The following is a 27,334-nucleotide window of genomic DNA, read 5'->3' on the forward strand; positions in this document are numbered from 1 at the left end:
AGTGCAGTTCGCAAGAAACCATAATCCATGTCTTCATAAATGCAGTAATTGCAATCACATTCTCCGTTGATTTTCACGATACCATTTTGTTGAGTGCATATCTCAAAAGTTAAAAGAGATATTATTTCGGGAATTGTTGTGCGCATGAAACGTTTCGTTCATTAATTCAAGGTTATATCCCCCTTTGTAGATTTCACATTTTATTTCTTGAATAGTACTTTACTCTTTCTAAGACATATGAAAATGTTCCTCACTGTTTTGTTCCATCTAAATCTAATTAATAAAAAGATTTGTTTTAAACAAAACAATCAAATCCCTCTGAACCATTGGCATGTTGGGATATTTTTAAGGTACTGAAACGAGAAATTATTATTTTCATTTTACAGCAATAATTATTTTGTAATATGATACTGGATTAAAAATGTATTTCACTTGTTTTATCCATTTTAGTAGGTTTAAATATATACACATTTGAAAATACATGTTATGCTTGCCATCGCTTTTTTTTAATCTGCGGTTTTATTGTGTACATGTAATAATTCACATTTGGATAATTAATATTCATCTTTATTCTAATGAAACTATTAGTAAATGAGAATCAAAACCAAAATTATTTCCTAAATCAGAATAAAAACATATACGTTATGTCAATAGCAAAAATGATATGTAAGCCTAAAGAATAAATTGATTACTAGTATTTAGTTTTAACAACCACATAACGCGTATACCAACATCTTTGTAGAATGATATGTACGAACAGAAAAAGGGCATTGCTGCCATAAGGCTCAATTTTGCGAATCCTTCCTCTTTTTCATGAGTTTGTGCATGCATTTAAAAGTTGTTAAAAACATAAATTCATGCTGCGTTTATACTATGTTCCCGGCGACCACGGCAATCACGTTTCGGAACACCGTGGAGAAAACGGGATGAACGTGAGGCAGCGTAGTGGAACGGGATAGCCAAACGTGACAGAACGGGGTTGCCGTGGTTGCCGTGCCAAAATGTTAAACTGTCAAAAAATTGCAACGGCAGCCACGGCGGATATGAGAAACGTGATAGAACTTTTTAAACGCAACAAAACTTGACAGTACGTAGCAGGCCGTAACAAAACCCGAAAAGGGTACGTACCCTGACGGGAATCTATTTTTTTTCCGAAATGTTAAGTTTCAATAAAGTTTTGTTAAGTTTTGTTACGTTTAGTCAAGATTACCACGGCAAGCTAGGATAATTAAAAGCCGTTTTGCTACGTGTTTATTCCGCCCCGTTACGGTGTGTTGCGTTTTGCAGGCAGATGCGTTACGGCCAGTTGAGTTGTTCTACAGTCTTACACGATTCGCGCGGTCTGAAGATGAGTATATAAAAGCCGTGCTATTAAAGAGATCGTCTACTAAAATGAATTATGGAATGTCCTGATTCTGGCCATAGTTCAGAAGAGGGCATGTTGGCGGGAACCCTATTACAGACTGTTCAAGAAGTCCACATAGTTCGGAGTCATTATAAATTTTGGGCATCAGACATATGTCCAACTCCACCGTCTTCAATCCATATGAAACGATACTGGGAATCTACTAATGCAAGGAGATGGATACTGTAAAATCCCTTATAATTGTGGTACAGGAAACTTGTTTTTGGTTGCTTGCTTATAGCAACACGCTTCCCTTCTAGAGCCCCAACTGCATGTGACAAATTCCATTTGTCTTCAAATTCCTGGGTGATAGATCTCCATTCATCGGGTGAACGGTGAACAATTCGCCTTTGTAGGCCTGGACAATAGCGCTGCATACTTCAGGAACCAAATGACAAATTACTGTCTTACTGCATATGAGAGTGACGAGTTATTGTCTCCTGTAGCCAAATGCCTCAGAGTCAGTGCAAGTTTCAATCCAGGTGTAGGGGCTGAGCAAAGCTTCGTATCTTGTCTTGAGATGACTTGAGATATCATTTCAAGGATCTCGTCGAATAATTATGGGGGCATCCTCAGATAATTTTGAAAAGTGTTGATATCTTCGTTGCGGAGTTCCCTTGTAAGAAATGCATCAAAGTGCCATTGCTGCTGCCTTCTAGCTTCTGATAGCTATGGACAAACCCACAAGGCCATTGGCCTCCTTTTTCGTCTTTTCCCGGACTTCAGTGCTTCTTTTAGCTCTTTACAACGCAAAGATTTAATTAATGCTGCAAATAAGCAGGCAAACAGTAAATCATCCTCGTCGTTCACATGCATGCCATTGGAATTATTTTGTTATAATAAATACAGTTGCTTGAGAGTTTTCTTTTATATCGGGAGCACAATCGTGCCCGAAATCTCTCGGATGTCCGCGTTTGATCCGCACGGTACCTTGACAGAACGTGACAAATGAATGACAAACGTGTACAACGTATCAGACCTGCATGACAAACGCAAACAACTTGCGGGAACTTAACAGAACGCATCGTACCTTGAGGCAACATTAATACATCCGTGACAGACCGTGGATGAAAACTCAGCGCACCGTCGAAGGGCCGCGTTTTCGATTCGACGGCACGTCACGGATACCTTGACAAACCGTGAGGAAACTTAGCACAACCTAGCAAACCTTGGATTAAAGGCCAAAAATTGCAACAGTCGCACGGCGCGGTACGTTTCGGACAAACGGGACTGCCGTGGCTGCCGGGAACGTAATGTAAACGCAGCATGATATTAAACTACATTTAAAACTTAAGTAGAATAATTACTTAATTAAATATGTTAGTACAGTGAGGTTATATATTAACGCGGAACAAAATATACAGATTACATTCAGCATACGTAATGGTATGGTTTACATCAACGAAGCCAAAAATGCGATCATATGTAACCGTGTTTTAAGAGTTGACAAAAACAACAACAACAAAAACACGTTGACTAGACATGTCCTACAGTCTCTGCATGTATAATTTATTTATATAACTTTAGAAGTGATTAAAAATCATCCGCATGTGTCCGCTGCAAAATTCAAATGATAATGTTACATACTACCTTAATTGAACCAATATTTCAAAAGAAAGGTTGTCATTACTGATGATGAAATAAAACGAAAGTTATGAACAACGTATGAAAATAAAGTTCTTTCTAACCTTCATTTAGTGTTATTTCTAAGTCTTATTTCTGTCTACGCTATGCACGATTTTATTTAAACCCTGTAGACAAATTATGGGATTTAGAATATAGATCTACATAACAAATGTACCCTTTCACACTCGCAACATATACGAACTGTTGCTCGTAATCTCGCCCTTCATCTATATTCAAAGAAGTATTAACCAGGGAATCATTAAATGCTAAGCTTTAAAGTAAGTCTTGATCAAAGCATAGAACACATAGGTCCCCATAGGAACGTTAAATACACGTCCTGGCTGTGAAGCGGTATTTCAAGTAAATGTGAGCCGCGTCAAGAGTACATGGATCTTATGCCATACGCGGCAAGCGCAGCATAAAATCAGCCTGCTCAATCTGGGAAACTGTTCAGGAGCTAAGCATTTAATTTGAATTATGTTTGTAAAGTGTTGAAGACGATCCGACAAGATTCAATCGAGCAAGAGTCATATATATACACACACAATATATATATATATATATATATATATATATATATATATATATATAGATATATATATATATATATATATATATATATATATATATATATATATATATATATATATATATATATATATATATATGTTTAAATAATAATTTAATAATAATAATAGTAATTGAATAGTGATAATAATAATAATAATAATAATAATTATAATAGTAATAACAATAATAATGGTAAATAATAGTCATTATGATAAAAATATCGAAAGTAATAAGTCGTGTGAGAGTATTGTTATCTAGTTATAAATCGTTGTGTCGCATATATATATTTGAACTTCGTTAAAAATAAATGTGATGTATTCAATATCATTATTTAAAAAAATTGAAATCATTTATAAACATACGGGGTAATCATGAGACGATCAAGTTTGTGCGACCTCCGTGCCGAAACAGGGTTTTCACCATTCAATACCCTTTATAATTTGTGTTTAATGTTTAAATGCCGCTTACTTTCCAGCCATATCAGTAAGAAAGTGATGAGCGTTGTTTGAATTCATATTTGTTTAATATCTTTACTTTACTTGATACGAATTTTCATGGAGGAAGCTGTAATTGTGTTATCCCGCTAAGAAATTTCGTAGCGTGTAAAGTCGAGATATAGAGCGTATTGTGTGCGAAGTCAAATCAGAGTAATAGGGATGGAATATGTTAACACAATATATACACCGGATATTGTCTCTATTACTAAATGATAAAATTGCTGGTTAATTGTCATTAATATTTGTGGCTATTATTATGACTAGTATTATTATGGGACGTCTGTGTACGATGCCTTTTTGAATAAGCCGCTATTGCGAGCTGTCGCTTGTGTCACCGCCGTTCTGTTATGTAAAATGTATACCATATATGAGAGTGTAATATAATACGAAAGTGGTAAAGTGAATGCTTTAAAGCTGCGTACGTCAGTGTTATAATAATTCTTGTCTCATCCGTTATCACTTTATTTCCATCGGTAATGGTATTGCAATTATTAAAAAAAAGTGGACCGACACATTTATCAGATAGGCTTTACATTTATTAAGATAGTCACAGTTTATTAAATATAAAAAACTTCTGCCAGCTCATGGAAAAGCGGTCTTAATGCATTTGCATATCATTGTAAAGCATGTTTTGTGACTATCATTGTAAAGCATGTTTTGTGACTATCATTGTAAAGCATGTTTTGTGACTATCATTGTAAAGCATGTTTTGTGACTATCATTGTAAAGCATGTTTTGTGACTATCATTGTAAAGCATGTTTTGTGACTATCATTGTAAAGCATGTTTTGTGACTATCATTGTAAAGCATGTTTTGTGACTATCATTGTAAAGCATGTTTTGTGACTATCGTTGTAAAGCATGTTTTGTGACTATCGTTGTAAAGCATGTTTTGTGACTATCATTGTAAAGCATGTTTTGTGACTATCGTTGTAAAGCATGTTTTGTGACTATCGTTGCGAAGTAAAATTCAATAAACTGAGCTTGTCAAACAGCACAATTGTTTTGACTATCCATGTTATTGTATGTTTATAACATCAGTGTTATTTGTAGGGTTTAGTTTGCGTAACAGCGTAAAACGTTATTTGAATGCCTGCTCATTTAATTGTATCACGTTACTTAGTATTATTTTCGGTAGGTTCTTCTTTGTTTTATCACAGACATATTTACTAAAACCAGTTTGGTATGTCAAAAATGATGTTTTAATGTTTTATTGTTCTGCCGGTTAAGCAAAACACAGTTTTTATTTTAAATGCTTCAGTATACATCAAAACCTAGAATAAACCCTTTATGTTAAAATTTAACTGTCAATGTTACATGTTAAGCTAAATCTCTGCAAGATCAGTCGCTTTATACACATGTGCATGTATAAAATATATAACATTTCGTATATTCTCCTACAGTGTCTGAAAAAACTGAATCTTTTAATTGTTTATAACGGCGATACTTAGTAAAGCAGTGTCGGTTTATTTTTTTCTCGACGGAACTCTCAGAGAAAATCACGATAACACTTTGATCATGTTCATTCCATCAATAGCTGTCCTGGGAGAATACTTCTTCACATATTATGAATACAAAATATACCATATCATAACAACATAAAAATGTTTATGTGCGTATAGCGAAACACGTATAAAGAACAAACAGATTCACAACCTGTCCAATCGTTATAGATGAAATTACAATCGTATTTTTGCTTTAATTGATTTTACGCCTTATGTTATCGTTTACAGATGATACGATGCGTGCAAATTGTTGGTTAGCTTAGCAGGTAATTTTAAATAATTTAAAGCATGGTCCTTAAAAACTATATTTTTCAAAGAACATATATTTATATTTCGAAAAAGGTATTGCTATATAATTCATATCATAATAGCGAAAACGATTGCACTGGCTTCTCATAAATCTGAATTATTAAGTATATATAGTTATTCAGTATTTCATTTGAAAGATTTCATATCAAGCCGTCAAGCAGTTTTTCAATTTGAATAACAAGCGTAATATATGTAATGGGCTATTTTACTTACATTGCTTTAATAATAATAATGATAATCTGTGTAAAACGATTTTCAGAAAATATAAATATTTACATAACACCGTCATGTTTGTATTCAATATTTAATTTTAAAATGAGGTTGCAAAACTTCCACTGCGCAATCTTACTGTTTTTAAATCTTATTGAACAACAAAAGGAAATGCCAACCAACAAATGCAAAGAATAAATTCAGCAAAGTGCAAAAAAAAAACATTAAAATATTACCTGAAAAAACAACAACACTGTATGAAATATTATCATGGATTGAAGACACTTTGTTTCCTAAATTTGCTCTGAATATTTAAGGTCAGAAACTAGATGTTTTGGAGACACAAGGAAAAATTGCAAATTGATAAAACACATGTATTGCTCATCTATTAAAACATGGTCGCGCAAAGGCTTTTTTCTAATGTCCTACCAATCGAAATAAGAGCGTGTTGGATGAACCTCGACGTTCATAAAAAGCCCAAGTTTTCACTACATCCAGTCTTTAATTAAATCATTTAGCGGTTAGGTGATAAAAAAATTACAGCCCGAACGAGCTCCATTAAATTTCAAAGCCGTGGCATATTGAAATTATTAAGGGTTTGACTTATGGGAATTTATTATAAGAAAGGAGCGTGAAGTACAACAATAACAGATGAATAAAGTAAAGACTCATGTTCAATCGACTTTGAAATTTACCACCCAATCACTAGGATATAAGTGGTCTGTTGTTTCATTCTGCATAGCCACGGCAAAATGGTTTATTTCCCTTACAGGTAACCATTTTTACTCCTGGGTGGAGAGAAGCACTTGAAAAAAGTTCATATTTTCAGTATATTCGGAAATAGAATTTCGCGATGTAAAAACGAAAGTACATCGCGAAAAAAGGTGACATAACGATTTACACACTATAAATAACGCAAGTAGATTGATCATTTTATATATAAAATATATACAATTCACTACGCATGCACAATTTGCATTCCTGGGTTTACCACGTGACGATGATGATCAATCTACTTGCGTTATTTATAGTTAACTGGTAGTTACCTGGTACCTGTACCCAGTAAAATTTATTACCGAATATACTGAAAATATGAAAACTTAACAACATTTTGTTTCAAGTAATGTAATATACCCCAGTCGTCTTATTTTAATCAATATAAACTAATATTTGTTAAAATACGGTATTTTAGAACTTTTATTTTTTCGTCATTCGTGGTTGACGGTTCCTTTTAGAGAATGCGAAACAATTTAATATGAAATTCACTGAGGTAACAATAAATAAGGCATCCCATTAACTATATCAATGACTTACTTTAAATGTTCGTAATATCGCTTCATTTCTTTTGCAATCTTTTGGTGACAGGTTTGTACTTTCCTTTTTTTGTCAATGCCGTGTTGCTACAGCCCTACTAACACAGGTGTTTAACTTATGCCATGCTTCTCTATCCATCTAACACAGATAGCATCAAACCTTTTCCTTGATTTTCAAAAATAAATGAAACTAATGTGGACGTGTGTGCCGACAAAAAAACATTCTTGTTGTGTACTGTTTGTAATTGTGAATTTAGGATTTGTTCTAATATTTAAGAATTATAAGGCAATCTTATTACACACTTCATGCATATTTAACTATTGTGTAAACTTATAACTAATATTTATGTGTGACAGAAGAATTATCAATTATTACTGACAGTGCTGGTGAAGACTAACCTAATACCATTTCGTATGATTCGAGGGGTATTTACACACTGATACGAGACACATATGTCAGTCTCAATGACGGTGAAACCTGAATTCAATATATACAATCCCTTAGTTGTCCCGATAAATGTGTCTAGATTTCTAATGAACTATGCCTGTTTGATTGTGAAATTTCACAGCCGATTGACCCCTTCTTTCTTAGGAAATTTTGCTCAAGCTAAAAGAACAACTGTTTTGTGAGTTTACAGAAGAAAGTGATCATCAATAAATCTCACCAATTGCGGCCAGCTTGGTGTTAGTAGTATATGTTAACATTTATGGTAATATGTAGGTCTGTTTTTCGTTGATGATTCTTCACCAAAATTGAACAGACCTGACTGGCGGAAAATGTCTCTATCGTCGACCCTCAGAACCTCTTAACGACTAGACCGGTAAAGAAATGGTGATGGTGATGGTGATGATGATGATGAAGATGATAATGATGAGGATAATGATGATGATGATGATGATGATGATGGTGATGATGATGGTGATGATGGTGATGATGATGATGATGATGATGATGATGATGATGATGATGATGATGATGATGATGATGATGATGATGATGATGATGATGATGATGATGATGATGATGATGATGATGATGATGATGATGATGATGATGATGTTGATCCAAATTGGGTCAATGTCATTGTGAGGTTGCGTTATAGATGGATGAGGAAAAGTCTTAAAACACCGTTTGATGTATAAAAAAACGTTGTCACAATTGACAATTGTGATAGACTTAATCTACTGCACCAGTTACGAGCAAATAGATAAAAGGACGGTCAGACAGAACAAATCAGTTTGCAAATCATAAATATCAACTATTGAGAACAAATTGCTCTGCATGCTGCTATATTTACATCAATGTGAAATAAATACTACTTTAATATTGAATAATTTGATTTTTTAGGGCAAAATAGACCTTTTATAGACTGAGGTACCGGCATAATACTGAACAGAACACTTTGGAATACTTGATTGTTATTTAAGAAAAGAAATATGTCAAACAATGAGCAGTTTTAAAAACTAGGACCAACTATGAGTAGCTAAAGAAAACTAGGAAAAAATAGGATGCTTAAAAGACTGTATTTATGTTACACGTCACCTTTGGTACATAATTTTTTTTCGAGAATGTCAACCTTCTTATAGCCATACAGACCTTTGAATTAGTTTAAGTCCATCGTATATCAATGACAAAACTCAAACTGAGCTCAAACGATCTAAAGCTGTGTATGGAAGAATTACTGAAGTCAGATAGTCACACGTTATTTTAGGTTTACCTTTAACGGAAAGACGGGAGAACAAAGGGACATACGAGCATAAACGACAGGAACGACCCAGTGGGCACCCAAACGTTGCTGCAACGTTGTATTTAGGTTGCAGTCAAATGTTGCAGTTTGGTTGTACCAATGGTGTATATGAATTTTTTCCCGACGTTTTTTCCAAAGTTGCTGCAACGTTTTTTTCCAAACGTCGCTGAAACGTTGTATTTAGGTCGCATTACAACGCAGTATTTTTAAAATAATTTAAAAATATATGATATAATATAAACTTTCATATACACCATTGTGACAACCAAACTGCAACGTTTGATGAAACGCCCGGGTAATGTTTTGTATGCAACGTTGTGGCAACGTTCGGTAATGGTTGCCGACGTTGCGACCAAAATATTACGTTGCAGCAACGTTCGCAAAACGTTCGATGCCCACTGGGGAATGGTACACTTATCTTCCTGATATATTATATAATAAGTTACAAAAAACATCTATGAATATGTCTAATATCGACAACACTTTCATTTTACATGAAATCATGAAAATCAATTCAATTAATGTTTAGCAAATAATGATTGTCAGATTAGTTCGCAAGATCAGTTCAATTTGCTTTTTATGGACAAACATCTCAAATTCAATACTGACCATGTTCCAAACATGGTTATCAATTATTTGTTATGATCATTTCAACGGACGATTGAATTTCTAACCAAACATTACATAATTTAACAACATCCTGTAAACAATATGTTTCAAAAGTCAATAAGTTTCATTGTCAGATCCGTAAAACAGATTTCTTGATCATTACACGCCTGTCAGAGTAGACACATGCCTAGTCCGCGATCATGTTCATGTTTAAATGATAGCGAAAAAACATTTCTGTATGAAACCACAGAGGCATAAAATAGTCTCATTTTCAGCCTCACTGGCTACGTTCCATTTGTTTCCTCTGACGATAAATAAATGGAAACGCACACCGGAATGCCAGACAAAAGAGCCTCAAAACAAGTAACAAGCATGTCACATAATGCGATTGTTGTAAATTTGATCTGGCAAAGGAGGTTCATGTTCACACAAACATTAACAAGCGTATTGTTTGCATGTGATGTGAGGTATTACAGAAGAACATCAATAGAAAATTAATACGCCGTGATAAAAACATTGATAATAAAAGCACCTGTAATCCAATAATGTTCCAGTAAAATGAACACTGTAATAAAATTTCATAATCCATGTTCTTCAATTGTAAATTCAATTTTATAGCACTAAAATGTTATCACACACAGACCAATGAGTAAAATGCATGCAGATAAAATAATTATGATCAAAATTGTTAACACAAACATTTAAACATTTGTGTTTTAGCTACAATACATCCAAAAGCATAAGAGTTAGCGAGGCACACATAAGGCCGATTAAATGAATAGAACCAGTTCGTTGGTTTCTCTAAAACCAGCTAGTATAGGGATTGAATCACAATCCATTAAACATCCGATTTACGTAGTATTTTGTTAGTCAATGAATGACAGAAAAATCATCAATTCAATAACATACATTTCATTTGGCTAAATGTATACGAAACACATATATTGCATTTTGCAATCAGGTGCTATTTTGCCACGTGAAACCATATTTTATTATTGACCATGAAACCATTTGAAATAAATGCACTGCATCTAATTTATTTGGCTGTTTGTGACGTTTATAGAATATATTCGCGATATATTCATACCACAATATTACTCCTGACAGGTTTGAGGTACAACACGAAAAAGGTATAAAATTTCAGCAAAAAACAGCGTGGTGAAAGACCTTTGATTAATTAAATCATAATTATGCATACGTATATTTATATTGCCTTCGTATCCATTGCAGGGGCGCGCATCCCAATACATTTATGTACAAACGCGACATTTACATATAAAAGACGGAAGTACATTTAACAATGTGCATACCAGTAAACCGACATCATAGTCTAGGATGTTTCACTTATTCTCATTTTTTAAGTTGAAAGAACACAAACCGTTTGCAAAACATACTGTCAATAATCGACTGTTTCCACGCTTCACTGCTTGCTTACTTAGCAAATCTAAGATAACAAAAGGTTTATCTAGTGATCCTGCTCGTTGGATTATAGGAATTCATAGCCGATTCGCACTTTATTGGACATCTCGATATAATAGACCGCAATATAAAGGAGTTGCAGTGTAATGATTACTGGTACATATTTTTACCAGACGAAATTCCACTACACAAACAAAACATCGGGATTACCAATAGCTGATCTCAGGCCTCATGACAGTAATACCAACATATCACAGCATCTAAACAGTGAACACATGTTCTGATGTTTCATGACTAAGGAAATCTTAATAAGATTACATATAAAATAACATATATAAATATGTCATAAACAAAGAAGATTATGTGCATGCACATATACAAAAAACTTCTTGTAAGGGTACGGACATTTTTAATGCTATCAAGTACAATACGATTTCACAGTTAATCACTATATATACCATCTTTTAATTGGCATTTGCCTCCCGTACATTTCACACGTGCATATTTTCCACCAAATATATCGGCATCTGTCTAATACGCGTCAAAACAAAAATCCAATTTAATTGAAATCAGCATCGACCTATAGAATGATATAGTAACAAGAATTTTAAAATATTATAAAAGGTGTAATAACGAGACGCTCACAATGGCGTCGTCCATGCCGAAATATTTTTTTCGCAATATTATACCCTTTATTATTTGGGTTTAATGTTTAAATGCCGCTTACTTTCCAGCCATATCCGTAAGAAAGTGATTAGCGTTTTTCGTATTCATATTCGCTTTATATCTCGACTTGACCTTGACTCGCTATGAATTTTCTTGGAGAAAGCTGTAATTTTGTAATCGCACTAAGAAATAATGTAGCAGGTAAAGTCGAGATATAGATCGAAAATTGTGCGAAGTCATATCAGAGTTATAGGGGTGGTATATGCGAATAAACTATCTACCAATCTGATTGTCTTTATTGCTTTATTGTTGTGATACAATTCCTGATTATGTTTTATGACTATTTGTGGCCTTTATAAAGACTAGTATTTCATGGGACGAATGTGTATACTGTGCCTTTTTTAATAGTCTACTATTGCGAGCTGTTGCATGTGTCGCCGCTGTTTTTTCATGACAGGTGAACAAGAATCAATAATGCTTTCTTTCCGGAAAGTAATCCATCGTGCATATCATGTATACAAATGAAGAGAGGGCATAATATTTCAGGATATTACAGAACAAGAAAACACACGCGATATCCACATGTGACACTAAGAAAAATTTGAACTCAAATTAGCTGTCAGCATGTTTACTCGGCTATTGAAATTTACTGTTGTTTTGTTCTTGCCGTGGTAGTCACAGAATAATACATTTGCAGTACGTGTGACCACCATGCTCATTAGCTTCAAAAGAATTTCCTTTCGTCTCAATTTTAACATAATGTTTTGCATTTAGAAAAAAAGTGCTTTGTCATGGATAACAAAACTGAAAGAAATAGTTGGTTAAGATAGTGGGAAACAGTTAAATATCAAATGCACTGGGGCAACATATGAGTAAGGCATCCCATAAAATATATCAATGACTTACTTTAAATGTACGTAATATCGCTTCGTTGCTTTTGCAATCCTTTTGAGACATGTTTGTTAATTTTCCTTATTTTGTCTATTTCGCGTTGCTACAGTCCTACTCACACAGTTGTTTAACTTATGACATGAATCTCTATCCGCCTAACACAGAATCGAACCGTTTTCTTGACTTTACCATATCAATGAAAACTATGTGAACGTGTGTGTTGACAAGCAAAGATTCTTGGGCTGCTCTGTTTGTAATTGTGAATTGAAGAATTTGGTCTCATATATAAGAATTGTAAGACAATCTTATATAGTGCTACAAAATTCATGCATATTGAACTATTTTGTTTACTTTTTTACTAACAATTATTTTGTGACATATAATAATCTAATACCACCTCGTCTGATTCGAGCAGTTTTTACATACCGATACGAGACACATATGTCAGTCTTAATGACATTGAGACCTCATTTCAATAGAAAATCCCACTGTTCTCCCGATATATTTGTCAAAATTTCTAATGAACTATGCGTGTTTGATTGTGGAAATTCACAGCTGATTGCCCCCTTTTTGTTCTTTGGAAATTCGTCTGAAGCTGAAAGAACAAATGTTTTGTTAGTTAACAAAAATTCTACCATGAAGAAAGTGATCAACAATAAATCAGTTAAGGCAGCTTGGTGATAGTAGTATATATTAACATTTATGGTAATATGTAGGTCTGTTTTTTTCCTAGATTATTCTTCACTTAAATTGAACAGACCTGACTGGCGGAAGATGTCTGTATCGTCGTCCCTTATTTCCTTCCGACGACTAGACCGGTAAAGGGAATGGTAATGATGATGGTGATGATGGTGGTGATGATAATGATGACGACTATGATGATGATGATGGTAACGATTATAATGATGATGAAAAGTGATGTTGGATGATATGGGTAAATTGAGAATGGTCGTAACTAGCACACTACGTAAGTATCATCAAATCATGTGGGTACAACTTGTTACAATACAATCTGAATAACTACGAATTATCCCATTTCAAATCCAAATCGGGTCAATGTCATTGTGAGGTTGCGTTATGGATGGATGCGGAAAAGTCTCAAACACCGTGTGATATAAAAAACAACAAAAACAAAATTGTAATAACTGGCAATTGTGGAAGACTAAATTTACTGCACATTTTACGGGTGTATAGAATAAAGGACGGACAGACCTAACAGTACGAAATTCTGGGAGACATAACAAGCGTTAACATGATTTTTAATACTCATTTTTCTAGGGATGATCGAATTAACATTAAAAACTGAGTAAATATATAACGTGTGCAAATCATAAATATAAACTATTGACAACAAATTGCTCTGCATGCTGATATATGTACAACAATGTGTTTGTATATATATCACATGTAGAGCCATTTGTTGTAAATAGTTTATATTAAATGTTATGATTTGCATTTTTTAAACTAATTGTATCTAAAGCAATTGGACTTTCCGAGACTTATCGAATATAATTACAAATAGACAATGCTTAATTTACACAAACCCACATTGTCAAAAGAATTGATAACTCAACTGAACTGAATGGTCCTTCAAACATTTTTAGGACAAAATGGGCCTTTTATAGACTAATTTACCGGGATAATACTGAAACGAAAACTTGTGAATACTGGGTTGTTATTTAAGAAACAAAGAGCTGTTTCAAACACTAGCACAAATTATGCGTAGTTAAAGAAAACTTAGAAAAAACTAGGAACGCTTTAAAGCCACTGCGAGTTTTTATGTTACGTGTAACTTTGGGAACATCAAACATTTCGAGAATGTCAAACTCCTAATTACCATGAAGACCTTCCGAATCAGTGTAAGTCCGTCGTAGATCAATGACAAGCTCACAATGAGCTCACACGATGTAAAGCTATGTATGGAAGCATTACTGAAGTTAGATTTAGACATGCTATTTTAGGTTTACCTTGTACATGAAGACAGGAGAACAAACAGACGTATGGAAATAAAAGACAGGAACGGCTTGTATACTAATCTGCCTGATCAATGATTTGTAATGATCATTTCAGCAGGCGATAGAATTTCTAACCAAACTTTACCCGATTGCAAATTGTTCTGGAACCAATATGTTTCAAAAGTCAATATTTTTCATTGTCTGATCCTTACAACAGATACCCATATTTCTTGATCATTACATGCCTGTCAGAACAGACACAGTAACAGTCCGCAATCATTTTGCTGTTTTAATGATTGCGGACAAACATTTCTGTATGAAACCACAGAGGTATAAAATAGTCTCATTTTCAGCCTCACTGGCTACGTTCCATTAGTTTCCTCTGACAACAAATAAATGGAAACGTACACCGGATTGCCAGACAAAAGTGCCTCTAAACAAGTTACACACATTTCACATAATCCGATTGTTGTACATTTGATCCGATAAAGAAGGTTCATATTCGCATTAACATTAACAAGTCTAGTGATTGCATGTGATGTGAGGATTACAGTAGAACATCAATCGAAAACTATGAAGCCATGATAAAACATCAACAGTAAACGAACCTGTAATCCATTTATATACCATTAAAATGTAAACTGTAATCACATTTCTTAATCAATATTCTTCTATGTGTAAAATCACTTTGATGGCATTATTATGTTATCATAAACAGACAAATGAGTAAAATGCAGATAAAAAAACAATGGTCAACATTGTTAACAAAAAACATCAAAATCCATTTCAGCTCAAATGTATCAATAGCATACGGGTTAGCGAGGCACACTTCAATGGACAGAACCAGTGCTTTGGTTTCTTTGAAACCAACCAGTATAGAGATTGTATAAAATATTTCTTTCATTAAACATTTGCTTAATTTTCTTCTTCATAATAGCCGGGACAAAATCATGTTTCAATGAGTCACCGAAAATTGATCAGTTATATAACATATATTGCTTCAATATTTCATTTGTCCAAAGTTATACGTAATAAATCTTTTGGTATTTGCAACCAGGTGCTATTTAGCACCATGAAACCATATGATCTTATTAACCACGATAGCATGTCAAATAAATACACTTTAACTCCGTTTTATCGCGGTTTGGAAGGTTCATAGATCACAATCGCGATATATCCATATCACTTTATATATCCTGACAATATAAAGAAGTGAAACTCCAGCTGCTATGTAGTTTCAGCGAAAACACAGCGTAAAAGACATTTGATTAATGAAGCATGATTAAAAAATAATAATATATATATATATGTATATATATATATACAAAGCGCCAGTAACGCGGTCTCGGTTGTTTTCAGACTATACTTAAGGGGTCAATATTAAAAACGGGGTCTGTATACAACCCCGCGTTATAGGCACCTTTAATTACTATGAGGGGGGTATAGGGGAAGTAATGCAATCAAATGTCACAATAAGGTCTTATATCGAAAACCACGATCACGTCTAAAATTTAAAGTTTGTATACCTCGCAATTAATGTTGCTATATATTTCCTTGTATGAGGTATGAGACGTTAAATAAATGACGTATTTATATATAATACTATATTAGGTACCCCTATATACCTTAATTCGTGTAAATATCGGATAAAAAAGGGTATGGAGGTACATGTATTTAAAGTGGGAACCCCATGACCTATTTCTAAATCAGATTTCCCGTAACTGTGTAACTGGCGATATGTGTGAATACATATATATATATATATATATATATATATATATATATATATATATATATATATATATATATATATATATATATATATATATATATATATATATATATATATATTTATTTGGCCTTCGTATCCATTTTAGGCACGCGTATCCAAATAAATTTACATACAAAAGAAGAGACATTTACATACAAACAGACAGACGTAAAATTTAACAATTTGCATACCAGTAAATTGGCATCATAACCTAGGATGTTTCACTAATTGTTCATTCTGTGAAAATTGAAAACAGCCCCAACCGTGTGCAAAACATTCTTTCACATACCAATCAACTGTATTCACGCTTCACTGCGTAGCATAGTAAGCAACAAAGTTAAGGGTGAAATACTACCGACTACTTTGCTTACTTAGCAAATCTCCGATTATAACATGTTAATTAGTGATAATGCTCGTTGTATTTAAGGAGGCAATTGCCGATTTACAGGACGTCTCCATATAATGGACCGCCATATAACGCAGTTGCAGTATCTCCAGATTTCTGGTATCTATTTTTCCAAGACGAAATTCAACAACACAAACAAAACATCAGGATGACCAATAGCTGATCTCAGGCTACATGACAGTGATATCTTTTAATCACATCATGTAAACAATGAACACATGTTCTCCTGTTTCATAACTGAAGAAATAAATTGAAGGATGCAGACAGTTGTTGACACGAGGCTTGCTGTGGTTACAGAGGCCAGTATGGACAAAAATGAAGGATTGATAGATTTATATCGCTTGCTTAATAGCAGACGCAAGTAAAACGCCTCACAGCTTTAAAGTGTCCCTGACACATACCCATGACATGTTATTGCATAACTTAACGCATGATGGACAACTTGTAAGCAAATGAATACTGTTTACATCATTTTTGTGGCATGGAGACTAGTTTTTATCGGAATGATTTGGCGTCTGTTTTTCCAACCCACTGTTTTCACGCTTCACTGCGTAACAAAGTAAGTTACACAGTAAAGGGTGAAATACTACCAACTATTTTTGCTTACTTAGCTAATCTCATATATAAAGAAGGTATCTAGTGATCATGCTTGTTGTATTTTAGGCGGTCATAGCCGATTCGCACTATATTGGACATCTCGATATAATGGACCGCCATATAATGGGGTTGCAGTATCTCCAGATTACTGGTATCTATTTTTCCAAGACGAAATTCCACAACACAAACAAAACATCGGGATGACCAATAGCTTATATCAGGCTACATGACACTAATATCTTTTAATCACATCATGTAAACAGTGAACACATGTGCTCCTGTTTCATAAGTGAGGAAATAAATTGCAGGATGCAGACAGTTGTTGACAAGAGACTTACAGGTTACAGAAGCCGGTATGGACAAATATTGAGGATTGATATATTTATAGTACTTGCTTAATCGCAAACACAAGTGAAACGCCTCTCAGGTTATAATGTGTTCCTGCCACATATTTATGACATGTTATTGCATAAATGAACACATACTGGGCATATTGTGAAGCAAATGTATACTTTTTGCATCTTTGTCTGGAGTTTATCGGTATAAGTTGGCGTAAGTTTTTCCAACCTCCTCTTCATTTTCCTGCTTCAAATATTCTAAACGCAGAGTATAACAGATAATCATTTATTTGTAAAATAATATTAGCAGATAAATAGTGTTTAAAACACAAAATATCAAAAGTTGTATAACATCAAGAGTGTCATGTTCAAAATAGTGTAAAATCAGCAATAAAATATTGCCCAACTTTAAATTGCACCATTTTGGTGTTTGATGCAATTTATTATTTTGTAATATACCTTGACGGGAATTGTTTTATAAAGTACAGAAGTTATATTTCAAGAGCATTTCCAATTAATGTTAATATTGCACATTTAGGTTGAATATTATCGATCTGTTTAATTATCAAACAACGCTCGACACATTAATATTAAAACGATGTCAAACGGGAAATTGCAGTTGATAATTGCCGACGTAGTTTCTTGAACATATTGTTACACTTATTCATTTGAAATATTATTTAAAGACTTTTATATGTTTTATGCATTGGAGCCAATTAGCACAAAGGTTAAGCAAGCCACATGAAAAGAGCAGTAACTGTTGTTTAATACAAATGCAATATACACAGGGTTGTCCCCCTTCTTTGTTGATTAAAAGAGTCGCCTTATTAAAGGGGCCTTTTCACATATTTTTTGCATGTTTTGAAGTGTGTCATTAAATGCTTAATATTGATAATTGTAAACATTGGAAATACAAATCTCCATTAAACAATCGAGAATAAAATTTAAAAAAGAAAAAAAGTAACCATAAATTGGGCTCGAACCACTGACCCCTGGAGTCCTAGTAAAAGTATGTACCATTAAGACCACTTGGCCATCCGCGCTCACGCAATATAGAAAGTATTTTATACTTAAAATAAGCAATCCTCGTAGTTTCACAAAATATAACGACAACAACAAAACTGCAAATTATTCCATCGTTTCGCGTTGCAACGCTTTATAGTTTTCTGGTTTTTAAATCGTCAAAAGATGCATATATTGGCTATTTTATAGCATGGTTAATGTTCAGTATTACTGTTTTTTCACACATGTCATAACTAAAACGAAAATTTGCGAATCTGAAAAAAGGTTTTTAATTTTGTCAATTTACCAAAACGTGAAAAGGCCCCTTTAAAAAATTTTTCTGTGCGTTTTTATGTTTTGCAAAAAGTACGCTGGTTAATTTTTTAATAAATAAGAACTTAAAAAAAAGTAATACCCCTTACGTGTATTTCAAGTTCGAATATCATTTGATTTTAGACTAAGAGCACACAAAACGAATTGTATGTATATTCATGTTAAATATTTTCCCAGTAATGATGGAATTTTTGTATAAACGTTGCTATGGGTGTTTATGTTTCATATGAGCTAAATATGTAACACGTTACTGAGATATGAGAGAAGCATCAATACATGTATCAGGAATTTTTGAATACTGAATCGTTTTTTAACGCTCGTTTATGTTAGTTAAATATATAAACAGAAAAAATTTCTTATCATATTGATAAAAATGTATTCATTTATAAATTGCAAACATGGGGTACGACCTTGTCATACGAATATTGATTTCTATATAATTTTTTAATAACAGGCAATAAGGTATAAGCACTGTGAGCACCGCAGAAGGATTAACAGAGTACGTTTTTGCCTGGAAATATAACAGTTATATTAACATGGACACTTTTATCAATCTTAATATAACAAGCATTTGTAATATCAGCAAACATGCAAAAACCTGAGCACGAATAAACCGACTGTGTGTACATACCACAATTAAAACATGTGATATATGGTAATATTGGGAAGGTTATGTATATGTGTCGAACATACTAGATCCGAAATTCATGGAAACACGTGAACCGCTTTTAGTTCGAATTTTATTCATCGAATTCGAATTCATTCATTGACAGCAACCAGCCAACCGGAAAACGTCGAGAACTCGTTGCCATGGAGCGTCCCACTTCCGTGATGCCCAGACGTGACCGTTCTGATCCAGACCTTATTTCCACGCTCGAGTTCCACCACTACCGTGCGGCTCCCACTGACGTCATTGAGTGAGCCAGTTGCTTGGATGAAGTTGTACAGGATATGGGCGCCATCTACGTGAAATTGTGACATTCTTTGCGATAACAACACTACATTTGAACTGGTTAAACATAAAAATGAACGCCTTTTTGATATATGTTGCGCTAATAACAATATATTCGAAGGTATTAAAAAACGCAATTGTGATATGTGTTGCGATAACAACAATGCAATCAAAAGGATTAAACATTTAAGTAAACGCACTTGGCGTCTGTGAGACGGTGAAAGAAAAATTTGTCAAACCAACTATAAGTCAACGAAGAATGCTAGTAATGACATTAATGCAAATTGGATTTTTTAATTTCAGCAATGGTAAGAATGTACGACAAATGTACAACTATTGCAAAGATAATGAAATGTGTTTGCATGACCGAATTGTTTCTTTATGAGTGACACCTTGAAGAACATGATGATATATCTGTCAATTTAAATTATGTGGTTTTAATTAGAACATGGGCGATATCTAGAGATAGAGCGTGTGCTTCAAAAACAGGTCAATTTATGCCGGGGCAGTTCTGTAACATTAATATATGAATGTTAATAAAATTTAAGGACGTGTTGTGTAAATAAAATATCATGAGTAGAAAACCTTTTGGAAAAATCTTAAAAAGATGATGAATGAATTAAACAACAATATGACTTAATTTAAAACCGCTATGCTCAGTTATGGATCTTTTAAAGAAATTTGTGTACAGATTTATGTACTAACAATTTTCTGTTTGAACACATTTGTTCAGTTAATTGTGTTTTACTGCATTTTAAACGTTTTGTTTTGTTATTTTAAGATGGACACGCTTCTATTAATAACGTGTTTTACAGCAAAGCTTAAAACAGATAAATTGAACAAAATGTGAAGTATTTGCCTTTCATTTCGAAACTGAACGTTAAATATAAATGTTCATACGTGTAAACATATGCTATTTATTAAACAAAATATAAACTTAAATAGAACATAATCATATCAAATGACAGATTCACTTGAAATGTAAGACATACACTGATACCGCAAGGACGCATTTTTGGACACATGTGTCAGTCAATAGTTGTCCCATAATGATAATTTAATCATACAGATGTGAATTACAAACTCCGCAAGGAAGTTAGAGGAGATCAACGCACACACGTTTACATTGTAATATTATATAGTGGGAAAAAAACAGACAAAAGCATCAGTATTCTTCAAAACAAAAACTGTTTGCAGCTAAAACACTTGTTTAATGCCATAAAAACAGAAACGTCATTCAACCTTGAATATTTGAGTGATAGGTTAAATAGATTAAAACAAAATAATAATTTGGACTTAATATTCAATAGTGGAAACACGGACACGGGCAATATTTCTGCACAAACAAGTTCATGCACAAATTGCTTTCTTTACGATCATCAAACGTTTAGAACATTAAAACTGGTTAAAGTTTGAACGAGATCAACATAGTTATTAAAGAGGAGTTGACCCCAAAGCCTAAGGCGACGATATAATCTACGTTTTAAAAACAGGAACAGGGACATCGTTCTGCCAAATTCGACGCAGCCCCAAATCCTTTATTTTGTATCATAAAGGTCATTCAACTGTAAAAGTTTGAACGATATCCACATGTGCGTTAAAAAGAAGTTTAAAACAAACAATTGCAATGCATAATTCCCCCTATTCCCACTTTATGGGGCCATAAAAAGGAGAACTGAATGCGCATTATATTCAAAGAGTCATCTTTTGTGTTTAATATTCCATACCCTTTACAAATTGCAGATATTCGTTTTCCCCGGGCTCCATCAGAATGTCCATGTGAAACACGTAGTATCCTCGTACAGGGGCGGTGAATATACCCGTGCCAGAGTCGTAGGCTGTTCCTGAATTGGTTATCACCCGGTCAAAAATGATCGGTTGCCCTGAGTTCAGACCGGTCAGATTCGGCGGTCTTATGGTGGCAGTAAACGCAACTGTGACGTCCGTAAGCTGACCTGGGTTAACATTAATCGCAACAAACAACGGTTATTGGCATTATTCACCATCTAGTTATCACAATATAATCGTGTAAAGAACATAATGCATAAACATTTGGTGACGTTATTATATGTTTTCTTTTCAGTGGAATTCAGAAGTTCTTCTTGGTGAAAGAAAATACGCTCTCAGTTTAATTATAAAACTATTGAGTTTTCAAAGTACTGAAATAAATTAATCATGTTTTAAAACATTATACATCATTAAAATTTTTTACACATAAAACTGCGTGAAGATTATTCCGAAACATGCGTTAACTAAAATCGAAGAAAGATATAAGAAAACACATATTTATCTGCTATAAAACAGTACATTAATCATAACTCTTTTTTCTAATAAAAAAGTTATTTTGTATTACTTTATTATTTCATTTTTATGTCAAACTGGGTTTCTCTCGGATTTTATTTATTCAATTATTATAAAAAAGCAGATAATACAAATAACATTGACTGTCCCTGCATAATAATCAAGTAATTGTTTCGCTCTATGATCATAACAATGTATTTTTTAAACCAATCGTGAAATAACCATAGACTATTCACTGGAAACAATACATATCTTCTATTTTCTATCATATTTATTTACACACTACGCTTGCCGACACAAAAAGACGACGAAAAAAACATGGGTAATGTATAACTGAAAATGCTACTTATTTTATGCTGCTTTGATATTTTTTTTGTTTGAAACGAAACGTTGTAGAAAAAAATATGAAAGATTATTTAACTTATCTCATACAAGGAGGTTATATATTTCATATTAACTGACCCTATTGAAATCAAAACGTCTTACGCTTTATACTACTCATGTTCATTGAATTCACCAGGGTGACGTGCTTTTTCAATTGGTCAGCCATCGACATCATCTCATTCCTTAAACGTTCGTTGTGTTGTCTCTCGAGTTCAAGTTCATTCCGGAGAGTGTTCAAACCATATTCCAACGCTTCGTTTTTCTCAGCTAACGCTGACAGCGTACGTTCAATATCGTCGGACGTCATCTTACACGTCACCGAACTATACGTTGCTATTACAGTAATCAATAACAACAGCATTTTCAACTTATCGTCGTGATGCTCAGTGATATTCTTTTAACTTTTTGGCGTGTCGATTGTATCACAAATCAGTCCCGTGTGATTTATTTATAAACAATTCTTATCAGTCAGAAAACGGAATTTAGGTTAATTGAAGACCTTCGGAATGCACTGTCCTAATTTGGATGACGTGAAGCCGCGTGTTTGAACTCGTTGATTAATGGTTATCTTTATTAGCTGTTGAACACGTACAAGGGCAGCAATTGGTTGAACAATACATGCAACTGTATTTTGTTCATATGTATAATTCGTGCATATGCTAATTTAGAGTCAACAAATGCATTGAGCGTATATGAAAGGCTAACACGAATACAGAAGCATCGGTAAAATCCAAAGAATTATTACTGTATAATTTTACTTTTAAAGTTTTTTTTATCGCGGTTGCAGTTCATACTAATAGATCAATGCTCTTGGAAATGTGAATTATTTGGTGATGTCGTTCGCTGTTAAGGGTTATTATACATACTCGTTCAATTTATAAACTCTTATTTGAAATCAAAATCATCTGCATAACTTACAGCATATACAGATATTCCGGTTCAGGTTTTTCATTTGTATTCGTATAAATAAAATTATTTTACTATTCAGTATTCAGCTTCTCAACGCATCAAATCCCTTTGTTAAAAAAACAACAAATAGTCATAATGATTTATTTTAGTAGTATACAATGTAATAGTTCATATAAACACATATTTGAAATTTATTCGTTAGGTAAAGAAAAACATAGTATCTCTTTGAGTTTCTACAAAGTGTTTCCCTTCCAGGAGAACATTAAATTCGTGGTAAATGCATTTTTGATAAAGTTCCAACTGTTGCTTTTGGTTATGTGGAGTTTGTATTGTTTTTATTTTGCTATTGATGCTACTTTTACTGTATATCATAGCAAAAGGAACTCCAAAACTCTATCTGGAAAGAACTAATTGTTCTTATATACTTCTAACAGAACACCAAATATAAACATGGGATCAGCGCATTCAAACGGTCAGTGCAACGCATTGGGCCTTTAAACCAGTTTGAGAGATAGCCGAGCCTAAAGTTTTATCAATACCAAAAGCGCACCTTAAACGATTTAATCGAAGATACATTTGCAGAAAGAAAATAAAAATATAACTGCCAAAACGTTACGCGTAGTTCCAATACTGAAAACATCATGTGTGTACACGTGTCGTAGTTTAACGAAAACCTCTTAAAATCATTTGTGGCGAGATTTTAATGATATTACTATACCATGTAATACGGTCCATCTATACCAGATATGAAACTATTAAAATAGCAAAGTATCTATATTCAAAATGCAAAAAAAACCTAGATGTAGAAATATTGTAAATATGGCTCATCCCAATAACCAAACGATAGTGTAGATTATGGCAGTATGCATGGTTGGAATGCTAAATTCTGACGGATTTACTTACATGCTCTCGTGTTACATGGTCTATATGAATTAACAATATTATACATATATTATAATTATCGTCTTGTATGCAGGATTTCCTCATCAACAGAAGAACATGCACGAAACGATGGGGTCTATATTACGTGTTTCGATTTTTGAAAACTATTACACGAGTATAGTGTTGTTTTTGAAGCGAAGGGAGAATGTTTAGTACACGAAAACGATATAAAAATATAAACGTTTTTTAAATATGTATAAATAATATGTAAATACCAAGTGACTAGGTAAATGAGTAAGACATTAAAGATGGTCTCCGAGTCCATAATATCCTGTTACCATTATGACGCCATAATAGTATGAGTCCTTCTTAAGTTACAACAATACTACCCATATATCTTGATCATTACATGCCTGTCAGAGTCTACGTTACAATGAAAGGTACGTCTGTACGACAACGCGATACGGTGTCATAACAACAACGGTTACAGCGTCTTGACAGTTATAGACATACACAGGTAAATTCTTTGTTAAAACTTACACGTAAACGGGATTTGGCATTTATTTTCATTTATTAATGTTTCTTTACTTGCTACCTAAGCTATCGAGACATTTTCTAGAGTTAAATCATGATACAAGAAAGAAGTTCAAGCTCAAAACATAGAAAATCCAATTAATTCGTTGTTTCTGGCTTGCAGTTTCTGTCACGATGATTATTTTTAATGATTTGTATCAAGTTCGCTCTTTTACAAACATATGATGCCCATGTGTATACTATTATTGGTGATTTCTATCCGATTATGCAAAATAGTTGTAGCATGTCAACTCCGTGTACATGTTACGGTATCTTCTCTTATGACTAAGACATGTTACATCTTCTTTACAGCGTTACAGCGCCTGCATGAAGTCAAATTTACATCCATGGAGATTTCGTTCCACGATAGTAGCATTTTGGACGTGAGTATGGAGGTCGCCATCGATTGCAACAATTTGTGGAAATACATGGGAGACTTCACCAAGCCTGAGACGATTATGAAGAGGAAAAACTGTCGACAACAGACCTACTGATGACCATCAGTCACATCAATGCCCTTGAACCATCAACTGCAGTTCACCATATGTTTGACGACGACGAATGAGCTGTTAAATGATATTGAACTGAACTCTGTGTGAAAGTGAATAATGTGATAAGTTTCTGCATGTACTTGTATGTTTAAAATCCACTTGTATTGTGCTAAATGTATGTGTTACAAATTATGTAAATGTTTATAAAAGGCAAATATTATATTAAATTTAAAATGTGGTTATGTGACTGACTGATATTATTGAAATGTTTCTTCACTGTTATATATTGCATGTTGTAAATTATGTTAATGTATATATGTACGAATAAAAATTAAATAAAAGAATATCAAATATCATGAGTTTATTTTCTTTCATGCACAATTTGTAAAAAGTGCATTCCTTAAATTGAGTAAATTTAGTAAATCATAAACATTATTACTCAGTTACTTATTACCTCAATTACTGTAAAGAATTTAACAGGAATGTAGAAAAGATTTCACACATCTGAAGTGAGGAATTCAATAAGATATTAAGGCCATTTAAAAGCAAGACTACATTTTGGGCATTTATTTGTATTTCTTTATGGCGTTTTTTTAATCAATCAGTAATACAATTTTTAAATATTTGGTACATTTTATAGATAAAATTACAGTAAAAATATTTAATTAAAGACTGAAATAATCTTAGAATCGCAAATTCATTAATATTTGTTTATGTTTTTTTAATAGATCAGTACTACAATATTTTACAATATAAAAAAGTGAAACTCCAGCTGCTGGAGCAGTATAGAATTTTCATAAAAAACAATTAGTTGGTCCTTTATTTAAGGCAAGTGACCGATTGCCCAAACAGTACAAAACAGCACAATACAGCACAATACAAACCAACATAAACACAAAATATGAATAAAGCTGGGGTCACCGCCTTGGAACGGTCAATGCAAAGCATTGGGGGTTTAAACCTGGTTATAGAGCGCTCAACCTCACACTTGGCCCAGCAATATTCATTATACATTTAAGTGTAAATAAAATTTAACGTCATAGCATTGTAACTCAAATTAAACAATAATAAAAGGGAATTAAAACGTATTCAATTTAATTACTATTTAATTACTCAATTGCATTGAAGATACAAGAGTAACAGAGTTACAACTTTTTGACGAACGATCAAATAAAACTATTAACAATTGTCAACTACATTCCTTCTTTATAGAAAAGATTTGAGAATATAGCATCATGGAGTTAATATCTCAGATAATCATCGCGCAAATACAGGAAGAAGCAGCAATAATGGGTGTAAAAATTCCATATTACATAGCTTGGTTGTTTATGTGACTGCTAAAAATAATAAAAATAATTAAATCAAACAAGAAACGCCTATCAGAGAGAAAATATAAATAAAATGGAACGTTATAAACCCAATGACCTATGCATGTAGATTACAACTGGGAAAGTCGGTCGTATGACGTCACAAAAATCCATAATGACATAATGACGTGAACAAATTCCAGGGGCAGTACTAAATAAAAATATTAATGGGGCTGTGCTACTAGTAAAACAAGTTTAGGTGATTTAATATTAAGAAGCAAATGAATACAAATGGTAATTCCATTAAAGCGACATTATTGGAATCAAACAGTATATAGGTGTTTTGACAACTGAAGACAGAAATGA

General features: G+C 33.3%; 2 protein-coding genes across 2 annotated transcripts in view; one reads left to right on the forward strand and one right to left on the reverse strand.

The window, feature by feature from the left end:
- The window catches only part of LOC127856170 (transcription intermediary factor 1-alpha-like), a 273,940-nt gene that overhangs the window by 15,762 nt on the left and 230,844 nt on the right, over window positions 1-27,334 (forward strand). The window lies entirely within an intron of this gene.
- On the reverse strand, window positions 19,893-23,247 carry LOC127856185 (complement C1q-like protein 4). Its single transcript, XM_052392256.1, has 3 exons — window positions 22,909-23,247; window positions 21,849-22,076; window positions 19,893-20,131 (listed from the first exon to the last, which is right to left on the reverse strand). The coding sequence occupies exons 1-3, from the start codon at window positions 23,165-23,167 to the stop codon at window positions 19,929-19,931; spliced, it is 690 nt and encodes a 229-aa protein (XP_052248216.1). The 5' UTR covers window positions 23,168-23,247; the 3' UTR covers window positions 19,893-19,928.

Source organism: Dreissena polymorpha, chromosome 13 (assembly GCF_020536995.1).
Source record: "Dreissena polymorpha isolate Duluth1 chromosome 13, UMN_Dpol_1.0, whole genome shotgun sequence".
NCBI lineage: Eukaryota > Metazoa > Mollusca > Bivalvia > Myida > Dreissenidae > Dreissena > Dreissena polymorpha.

Coding starts and splice junctions, on each gene's coding strand:
- LOC127856185 (XM_052392256.1), bottom strand. CDS start 23,167: ATGCTGTTGTTATTGATTACTGTAATAGCAACGTATAGTTCGGTGACG. Junction 22,077..22,908: donor GAACATGAGTAGTATAAAGC/GTAAGACGTTTT, acceptor ATGTTAACCCAG/GTCAGCTTACGGACGTCACA. Junction 20,132..21,848: donor ATATCTGCAATTTGTAAAGG/GTATGGAATATT, acceptor AATTTCACGTAG/ATGGCGCCCATATCCTGTAC.